This window comes from Pseudochaenichthys georgianus, chromosome 8 (genome assembly GCF_902827115.2).
Source record: "Pseudochaenichthys georgianus chromosome 8, fPseGeo1.2, whole genome shotgun sequence".
Lineage (NCBI taxonomy): Eukaryota > Metazoa > Chordata > Actinopteri > Perciformes > Channichthyidae > Pseudochaenichthys > Pseudochaenichthys georgianus.
This window is the reverse complement of record NC_047510.2, coordinates 34,267,542-34,278,958: the sequence shown is the minus strand read 5'-3', so window position 1 is coordinate 34,278,958 and position 11,417 is coordinate 34,267,542. Positions and strand designations below refer to the sequence as shown.

Here is an 11,417-nt window from a genome sequence, read left to right as displayed (position 1 = left end):
TTCTCTCCAATTCTCACTTTAACAATGTTGTCATCATGGGAATAAACTGTTCAATGTAAATCATTCTTTTGCGCTGTTGGTGATGGAAGGTAATTCAATGTAATATACAAGTAGAAACAAAGCAAGAACTATGATAACTATTGAAAACTGATAAATGCAGAGGCATCACGTGACAATACTCAGTCGCCTAGTTTACAGTCAAACAACAAAATATGAAAATGTAAAATTAGTAAAATAATAAGGATTGCCAAAGAAGAAAATTACAAATGAATGTTCAAAGGCTAACATCAGTAACTGACACACCAGCCATGTCATACCCGTTCTTATTCAATATTCAGCAATGGTATTTTTATTCTCAATTATTCGCACTTTCATCCCTGGCTTTTCCATAATGTTCCTCTGGCGTTCCTTTCCTCCAACGACATGTGTCTGGTAGTGACACACACACACACGCACGCGCACACACACACACACACACACACACACACACACACACACACACACACACACACACACACACACACACACACACACACACACACACACACACACACACACACACACACACATTCCTCTCCTGCAGGATCAGCTCTGGAGTAAAAGAGGAACACCGTCAGCAGAGGAACAAATGTCAGATGCTGCGTAACCCCACAGATATGTTTGGATGTATACGTAAAGCAAAGGGATGGAAGAAGTACATTGTATATTGTATTTATATGGTGTGTTATATATATTTCGTCTGTCTTTCTACGGTTGATTCTTCCTTTTATTTGATTAAAGTGTGCCTTGTAAAGATGCAGCTGTAACAAAACTACTGTATATCCCAATTCAGGATCAAAACAGTACATCTAATATAATCTGATATAATGTTATATTTATTTATTGTTATTATTTATCCTTGGAGAAAATGGATTTTGTGTCAGTTCAGCATGTGCACATTAGACTGCATATATAAAGATTGTATACAATAGATAACATGTATATATATATATTAAGGTTATCATAGTTATCATGAAATACATGTTAGCGCTATGACTGATAACTCAGATGCATTCATTAAACATGACAGGGACATCAGAGCAGCAGCAGATCTGAACTCTGATGTGAACATCCAGCGAAAAGTGGAAAAAGTGACACTGATTACATCTAATACCCAAGCGATGACATCACTCTGAGGATGCTGCGCGCTGATTGGACGGCGGGCTCGACCAATCAGCGTGCACACACATGGGAAGAGTTTAAAAAAGATTCAGAAAAGTGTCGGAAAGTTGTCGGAAGTCCTCCAAAGAAGCAGCTCCAAGATCCGCTCCGACGATTTAAACAATAATTAGAAGTGAAGTAATAATACCCTCGGATTTGTTCGGGACTTTCCCGGTGTGTCCCTCCTGCTTCTCCTCTTTTTAAAGCCCTTATTTATACTGTAAATAGACCCAAAAAAAGAAAACGACAGGATGACATCACATTTCAGGAGCGGACCTGCTTTCGGTCTTTCTGCAGAGGTCAAGAGTAAGGTAGGTTTACTTTATTTTACTTGAATTAAGTGTATTTGTATTATAAACGGACTATATTTACCTGAATCTTGGTTTTGGTGGCGCATTGATACATCAAGTGAACCGGTCAAGGGTCAGTGTGATGACGTACATTGTAAACAGTCCCACTACTGCACTATTTAAATATGTAATCCTGAATAAAGCTAATTTTAGATTAGATAAATAGTTAAAAATACGTTTTTAGTCAAATGGTGGTTAATAAGACATATTTAGGTCCATATATGGACATGTATAGGATCATTTTGGATCAAGCTAGTTGTGGTTATTGTTCCTCAATGTCACTCTTTCAATAGTAACCCTGAATAAAACTAACTTTTACATTAGATAAATAGTTAAAATATAACACTTTGGTCAAATGGTGGTTTATATGATATATTTAGGTCCATATATGGAGAGATTGGGGGATATTCCTGAATAAATATAAGCAAGTTGTGGTCATGTTGTTCATATGGCACTATTTTATTATTTAATCCTGAATAAAACTCACCTTTACATTAGATAAATTGTTAAAAAAAATACGTTTTTAGTCAAATGGTGGTTAATATGATATATATAGGTCCATATATGGAAAAATGATGGTATGTTTTGGATAAATACAAGCTAGTTGTGGTCATGTTGTCCTTCTATGGCACTATTTCAATATTAATTCCTTTGTTAAACTCACGTTTGCATTAGATAAATAGTTTAAAAATACGTTTTTAGTCAAATAGTGGTTCATATGATATATTTAGGTCCATGTAGACATTATGGGATATTCCTGAATAAGCTAGTTGTGGTCACGTTGTTCCTCGATGGCACTATTTTATTATGTATTCCTAAATAAGAGGCACCTAAAGATAGTGTTAGTTAAAAATAAACCTATTCAGTTTGCTTATTGGTCGAATGGTGGTTAATAACATATTTAGGTCCATATAAGGAGACATTATGGGATATTGCTGGATAAATATAAGCTTGTTGTTTCCTTCATTTAGATATTTTTAATTGCCCGTTGGAGTTATTAAACCGGCTGGGATGTGTTTAGGCGTCTCATTCCAGTGAGAGTCCAGGTTTCGTGCTTGCTTTGGAAACAGCTTTTTACACACACTAATGGTGATAGATCACACGGTGAGGGAAGTGATTGTTTTGGAGGGGAAAGTAGGTTTTAGTGGCCAAATAATTTGAGTGCTGAGAGTGGAGTGGGGGGGGGGGGCGGGTGAAGTTTGACAGGTATTGCAAAACTGTTATATTTTTACTTGGTAGTCAGAAACCAGACACATGAAGAAATGTGAGCGTTTTGGACGTTTCTGACAAGGATCTGGTTGATGTTAAGAGTCCAGATGCATATTACAGATTTTAAGAGATTATATTAAAGCTTACTTTGTCAAATTAAAGGGACATTATGTTAGCTTAATAACTTACTAACTGCGTGAGTGAGCGGCACAGGATCAGAAGTGAAGAAGCACTTAGATTTCCCTTTACTTAAGTATTATACGACATGGCTTGCATTCAAAATGTCACTAATGTAAAAATAAATACATCATTTTAACAATATGCACTCGTCGGGGTTATGTAATTGTTTAGCATTCGGTTATTCTTTTGTATTTATAGAATGCTAGCCGCATTCGGAGTCGGCATGTCAAGGTTATCCGAGTCAAAATCAGTGCGACATTATCCCGATAATCATCTAAATAAGCGTAATAGCACTGGAATCCCGTTGTCTTATAGTTTGTTAAGATACAAGTATTTTTATTAAATCATGTGACTAATATTTTTAGAAACGTAGTAGAAAACGTAGCGTTCACTTGTTAGATCCCGAACACTTGAGTCCACCCTCAAACAACCCTAAATAAAGTTATAGGTTATTTAAAATAGCCACACCGTGAGTCTGTTCTTTCTTACATCTGCACTTCTCTACAACAATCTATAAGATTTCCACGATTAACATATTTTAAATTGTGTTTTTTTTGTTACGCACTCCGCTATAAAAACCTATATCGTCTCTTCCCTGTTATTTGAACATTGTCAGGAGTCGAGGTTGACCACTCTACACTTTGTTAGTAGTTTAATTGCTCAGATTTTCTATGTTGAGGAAAAGATACAATAATATGTTGGAGTAAAATATTCCCCTTTAGAAATAACCAGTTAATGAAGAAACACCTCAAATGTGGCCTTAAATACTTGAGTGCCTAAACATTCCACCACTGCATTGTGATGTACCCGGCAGAGTGTGAACACACACACACACACACACACACACACACACACACACACACACACACACACACCTGCGAACATTCAGTCTGCCACCATCCTGACAGGAAGTGATGGTACGCTCGTTATTAACAGAATACCGTTTTTGTCCGCCGCCTGGGAACAGAGGCATGAGTCAGAGCTGCTGACAGCATGAGAAAGGTCATCGTCGTCATCATCATCGTCATCATCATCATCATCATCATCATCATCATCATCATCATCATCATCATCATCATCATCATCATCATCATCATCATCATCATCATCCTGCAGGGATGTCACCTCTTCCCTGAGTAGCCATCTCTCATCACAGCTTTAATCCGCCTTCATAGGAAACCAGCATCCTTACAGGGTCGACTTTTGGACCTTCTGTTTAGCTGCCATGTTCGCACCTTGGCCATTAACACACTAGTATAAGTAATCTTTATTTGTATAGCACTAAGGATGCAGCTCAAAGTGCTTCGACCTTTTGGCACAAGACAAACAAACAATAAGATAACATTTAAGTCGGAGGCTAACCCATATTAGCTCGTGCAGTGAAGTGAAGAATACCCTTTAAATAACGTGTGTAAGATCCACTTAAGCACATATTGTAATGGGGATAACATGGGGGCATGACTGATTACAAAGTTGTTAAATATCATTTAAATGTATAATTATATTAATATATGAGTAAGGTTACGTCTCTTGTTTGCTGTCCTTCTGTTATAACGAAGCTAAATGTTATTATTTCAGCTTTAAAGAGGCCCTATTATGCTGTTTGGGGTTTTCCCTTTCCTGTAGTTCGCTATATGCGTTTTTGTAAATCGTCTGCAAAGGCTTATAATAGTGACGACCGCGCTTCTATTGGCTGTCGCTCCAACACATTGCACGTGATAGGCTAAGGGGCGGGACATCAATCAGTTGACCAATCACAACAGGTTTATTTTTCAGAATTAAGATACCCTGCATAATGAGTGGTTACTGTGGATTGTGTGAACGTCCATTATGCTATGGAGTATAAATAGGCAAAAGAAAAATGCGATAAAATAGGACAAATATCAACGACTCAATCGGTAAACGTACTGTAAGACAGAAATAAGACAGGTTTATTATGAGGTAGATTAACACATACGAGGAATTTAACGTGGTGTTATGGTGCGTACATAACATGCATACAAATTAAACCAAAATTAAAAACACAGATAGAAAACAATTTTAAGAAAACTATAATAACATATAAAAAAATATTATAGCAGTATTTACATTGAATATGGTTGAAATCGTAGAATTAGAATAATAACATTTGTATAGCGCCTTTTCGAGGGACCCAAGGCGATCAAACAAACAGAAGGGGCAAATAATAAAGTAAAAGATTAAATAAATAGCCGTAGGAGTGGAAGCAGGTGGGTTATTGGAATAACAACACGTGACTTCAGAGAGAAGAAACGCTGTCGGGTGCATCAGAGAAATCTAAACGCCTTGTAAGGAGAGACCGCTCTGACTGGGAACTGGAGAAAGTGTCCCGACTCTAAACAGTTTACACGAACGAAAAAACACCGCGGTGACGGAACGCAGGAGCAGATACAGGCTCAGCAGGAGACCTTAACTCAGGGGAACTATTTCTCTGTTTGAGTGTGGAGGGATTTCCACCATCACCCACAGACAGACAGGTTGATGTGTTTTACATAAAACCAGGCAGGTTGCAGTGTAATATCAGAGGAGACTGGGCCAATTGTACATTCTAAAACTGCACTACCAAAAATTATTTTTATATAATTTATTATCGATGTTTTGGGCAATACTCAGCACTCCCTGAGACCTCAGAAAAACACGAGTGAAAAGTAACAAATAAAATAATGAATATCTTGATCTCTAACTGCTTTAGCATTTCATTCTTCCATACCTGCATTTGTTTTGCCACCCTTTGACTTATTGACAGCACTAATTAATACTAATGGACTGTTCGAGGTCATAGAGCGGTGCAGGGACGATGTGTTGTTGTAGAACGAGCTGGAAGTTAGCATCACAAAGACCCACTCGACTAAAAGCCATTAGGTTTTTTTATTGTTAATGTACTTAAACGTTTTGTTCAGCAGGATAATCTCCATATATTAACATCACTTTATAACTTTTGAAACGTAAAAAGTAAAAAGCTAACGTTGGGCTATGAAGGAACTACAGCACGGTCACATGACTTCACGTCACCACCGCTAAGCTAAAGGCGGCTAATGTTGGGCTATAAAGGAACTACAGCACGGTCACATGACTTCACGTCACCACCTCTAAGCTAAAAGTGGCTAATGTTGGGCTATAAAGGAACTACAGCACGGTCACATGACTTCACGTCACCACCGCTAAGCTAAAAGTGGCTAATGTTGGGCTATAAAGGAACTACAGCACGGTCACATGACTTCACGTCACCACCGCTAAGCTAAAGGCGGCTAATGTTGGGCTATAAAGGAACTACAGCACGGTCACATGACTTCACGTCACTACCTCTAAGCTAAAAGTGGCTAATGTTGGGCTATAAAGGAACTACAGCACGGTCACATGACTTCACGTCACCACCGCTAAGCTAAAAGTGGCTAATGTTGGGCTATAAAGGAACTACAGCACGGTCACATGACTTCACGTCACCACCGCTAAGCTAAAGGCGGCTAATGTTGGGCTATAAAGGAACTACAGCTCGGTCACATGACTTCACGTCACCACAGCTAAGCTAAAGGCGGCTAATGTTGGGCTATAAAGGAACTACAGCACGGTCACATGACTTCACGTCACCACCGCTAAGCTAAAGGTGGCTAATGTTGGGCTATAAAGGAACTACAGCACGGTCACATGACTTCACGTCACCACCGCTAAGCTAAAGGCGGCTAATGTTGGGCTATAAAGGAACTACAGCACGGTCACATGACTTCACGTCACCGCTAAGCTAAAGGCGGCTAATGTGGGGCTATAAAGGAACTACAGCTCGGTCACATGACTTCACGTCTCCACCGCTAAGCTAAAGGTGGCTAATGTTCAGCTTGATGACATTTAGTCGTCTCATTTAGAAACGTAGAAGCTTCAACTATTCACCAGTGGGGTATATACGGAGGTATTTTATGTCGTAAAAGAAAACATGAAAATGTCTTCAGCTCAGGGACGTGCACAGGTACGGGCTAATGTTGCCCGGGCAACGGCCCGTTTGGCCTTTTTGGCTAACCTGCCCCTCTGGAGAGAGCGAGAGTTTCTTTTTCTTTGTTCTGTTGTGGCCGAATCAACATGATAAGCCCTCAATTAGTAGGGTAGCGTCTCGCTGCGGGAAACACACTTTGTCTGCGCTGTCATCTGCCGGTGCGTTAAGACCACCTCAGTGTAGGATTTTGGAAACTTGATTTTGAGTTGTCTCATGGCAGTTAGGGTATAAGGGACAAACCAGCGGACTTTACTTCCTCTTGATACCGTCGGTTATTTACAAAAAAACACCTAAATATACTTGTTATTGTGCTTCTGTCTTTCTGTGTCCTTTCATCTGTAAACTCGCTCAACGGGCCACTCTCTCTCTTTTCTTGATCGCCTCTCACGGGAGAACAGTTCACTGCCCGCTTCGTTGTAGGATTTCTGCCATGTCTCCACCACTTTAGTTTGACCATCTCTGACTGTTATTAAGTTATGGAATACTAAATAAATAAGTAATTAGATAGCTTACCGTTACTGCACTCATAAAGAATGATAAGAATAATGCGTATTGAACTGGTTTAATTAATTAGTGAGTTTATTTAAGTTAGAGGGCCTATTTTATCAGTAGCCTATGTCTAGACTGCACAGCAGTTACAATCATCAAACTACATTAGAACAAAATTGTCCCCATTTTGTCTTTAAAGAGACACGACATACGGATATGCACCTGAACATCAGCAGGAGAGGACTCTTTAAAGTAGAGACGCTACATACGGATATGCACCTGATCATCAGAAGGAGAGGACTCTTTAAAGTAGAGGCGCTACATACTGATATACACCTGAACATCAGCAGGAGAGGACTCTTTAAAGTAGAGACACTACATACTGATATACACCTGAACATCAGCAGGAGAGGACTCTTTAAAGTAGAGACACTACATACTGATATACACCTGAACATCAGCAGGAGAGGACTCTTTAAAGTAGAGACGCTACATACTGATATACACCTGAACATCAGCAGGAGAGGACTCTTTAAAGTAGAGACACTACATACTGATATACACCTGAACATCAGCAGGAGAGAACCCCTTTAATAACTAAAAATAAGCTGTTCCACCCATTGTTTTCTCAGGAGGGATGAGGGTTTAAACTTTAAAGTCTCACTGTAGTAAAAATACTTTGAGGTAAGGTTTCTAAAAATAACTGGAAGAAAGGATAAATAATGCCTGAGGACTCTTCTCTCCATGTATTTCCTTTTTGGCACACACACGTTGCCCCTAATACTTTAAATTCTGGTATGGGGCTTAATGCTGCTCCCCCTACACACACACACACACACACACACACACACACACACACACACACACACACACACACACACACACACACACACACACACACACACACACACACACACACACACACACACCCTCTCGCTTCCTGATTGTTCTGCAGATTCGTCTCCACAGTCTGGCAGCAGCCAACACAAACACACAGTATTTCAAAGCAGCTTCCAGGCCATCACACCAAATTTGGGAGAAACAGCTTCCCAAAAACACTCCCTTTTTCTCCCCTGTCTCCCCCTCTCTCCGATTGGCCCGGATCATATTTCTGTCCCAGAATATGCCCTTTTACAGCGAGCCGACTGTTCAGGTAAATCCCGGTGGATAAAGAGAGGACGTGATGATACCGTTTTGTTGTTCTTCTTATCGTAGAGATTACACAGGCAGTCACAACAGCTGTTAGTCATTCATTGGGATTTAAAAAGATCTATTTGAGGTAGGGCTGTGCGATTATGGCAAAAATCATAATCACGATTATTTTGGTCAATGATTGATATCACAATTATTAAATACGATTATTCATTGACTTTGAAAACATCCATTTATTGAACTTTAAAACAAATACAAATCATAATTTCAACAGTATCTTTTTAACTGCTGATTACCCTGAACGTATAATTCAACTGAAAAACCAAGACAAAAATAGATGATACATTTAATTAAATAATAAATACTAATAAACAAGATCAACAAATATTTTGGAGCGCACTTCAACAAGCTACTAAACATATGTAAATATGATAAATACAAATAAATTAGACTAAAATAAATTAGATCAAATATGTTGCAGTGTACTTCAAGTGAAGGAGTTCAAGTATCTCGGGGTCTTGTTCTCGAATGAGGGAACAAGGGAGCGTGAGATGGGCCGGAGAGTCGGAGCAGCGGGAGCGGTACTGCAGTCGCTTTACCGCACCGTTGTGACGAAAAGGGAGCTGAGCCAGAAGGCAAAGCTCTCTGTCTACCGGGCCATTGTCGTACCCTCACCTACGGTCATGAAGGATGGGTCATGACCGAAAGAACGAGATCGCGGATACAAGCGGCCGAGATGGGTTTTCTCCGCAGGGTGGCTGGTGTCTCCCTTAGGGATAAGGTGAGAAGTTCGGTCATCAGGGAGGGACTCGGAGTTGAGCCGCTCCTCCTTCGCGTCGAAAGGAGCCAGTTGAGGTGGTTCAGGCACCTAGTTAGGATGCCACCTGGGCGCCTCCCTAGGGAGGTGTTCCAGGCACGTCCAGCTGGGAAGAGACCGAGGGGTAGACCTAGGACCAGGTGGAGGGATTATATCTCTTCGCTGGCCTGGGAGCGCCTTGGGATCCCCCAGTCAGAGCTGGTTGATGTCGCCAGAGAAAAGGAAGTTTGGGGCTCTCTGCTGGAACTGCTACCCCCGAGACCCGACCACGGATAAGCGAGAGAAGATGGATGGTTGCAGTGCACTGTCACAACCAAGCAATGTTTTCGTAATTGTGGCTGGCCAAAATCGTAATTGCGATTTAAAATACGATTAATTGCACAGCCCTAATTTGAGGGTTGTGTGAGGATTTAAGAGGCAGGAAAAACTAAAAAAGGTTCTGCAAAATAAATGTTTGTATCTTTGTAAAATATTGGATAATTTAAGTGTCAGTTATTAACATTAAAGCATGGAGGGGTTCAGAAAAGGAATGTTTGGAAGAACTGTTAAAAAAGTACAGACAACTGATTTAATCGTATTGTTAAATACAATCATTATCTTTTCTGACTAAACTGTTAAGTAAGCTAGTTCAAAATGATAGAGAACCATCCAATAGAGGTACGTACAAGTACCTCAAAACTGTACTTGAATATATATCATTTGTATTTGTTTAATAAGTCTTGCATAAACTCTGAACTGAAATACCCACTTCAGTTTTCAAATTACATTTTGCCAATGTTAGATCGTATTTATATTACATTACCCGACTTGTTTTCCCCAAAGGACTAACAATAAGTCAAGTCAACGTGAACACAAGCTTAAGCAGGGCCGTGCACAGACATTTGGAGGGACTATTGCTCTAAACTGGAACAAGCCCCCCCCCCCCCCCGATAAAAATACCTTTTGAAAAATAACTTGTTTTAATGTAAAAGAAACCAAACGATTATTACATTACATACATAAATTGAACAGTAATTCACATCTCATAACAAAATAAGCTAGGCGACTACTTGCATTCGGTGACTTGATTTTAAAAATGAAAACCAGGTAAAATGTTTTGTTTTGCGGTCCATATCTCATCAAAAATATCTAATGTTAGTAACTATGTTCAGGTGTATATCAGTATGTAGTGTCTCTACTTTAAAGAGTCCTCTGCTGCTGATGTTCAGGTGTATATCAGTGTGTAGTGTCTCTACTTTAAAGAGTCCTCTCCTGCTGATGTTCAGGTGTATATCAGTATGTAGTGTCTCTACTTTAAAGAGTCCTCTCCTGCTGATGTTCAGGTGTATATCAGTATGTAGTGTCTCTACTTTAAAGAGTCCTCTCCTGCTGATGTTCAGGTGTATATCAGTATGTAGTGTCTCTACTTTAAAGAGTCCTCTCCTGCTGATGTTCAGGTGTATATCAGTATGTAGTGTCTCTACTTTAAAGAGTCCTCTCCTGCTGATGTTCAGGTGTATATCAGTATGTAGTGTCTCTACTTTAAAGAGTCCTCTCCTGCTGATGTTCAGGTGATATCAGTATGTAGTGTCTCTACTTTAAAGAGTCCTCTCCTGCTGATGTTCAGGTGTATATCAGTATGTAGTGTCTCTACTTTAAAGAGTCCTCTCCTGCTGATGTTCAGGTGTATATCAGTATGTAGTGTCTCTACTTTAAAGAGTCCTCTCCTGCTGATGTTCAGGTGTATATCAGTATGTAGTGTCTCTACTTTAAAGAGTCCTCTCCTGCTGATGTTCAGGTGTATATCAGTATGTAGTGCCTCTACTTTAAAGAGTCCTCTCCTGCTGATGTTCAGGTGTATATCAGTATGTAGTGTCTCTACTTTAAAGAGTCCTCTCCTGCTGATGTTCAGGTGTATATCAGTATGTAGTGTCTCTACTTTAAAGAGTCCTCTCCTGCTGATGTTCAGGTGTATATCAGTATGTAGTGTCTCTACTTTAAAGAGTCCTCTCCTGCTGATGTTCAGGTGTATATCAGT

General features: G+C 39.8%; 1 protein-coding gene across 1 annotated transcript in view; it reads left to right on the top strand.

Moving 5' to 3' along the window:
- Positions 1 to 1,269: 1,269 nt before the first annotated feature.
- cnn1b (calponin 1, basic, smooth muscle, b) overlaps positions 1,270 to 11,417 on the top strand; it is a 23,965-nt gene continuing 13,817 nt past the window's right edge. The window contains exon 1 of the mRNA XM_071203916.1: positions 1,270 to 1,511. Within this exon, the coding sequence (XP_071060017.1) occupies positions 1,452 to 1,511 (60 nt within the window). The 5' untranslated portion in view covers positions 1,270 to 1,451. The remainder of the gene's footprint in view (positions 1,512 to 11,417) is intronic.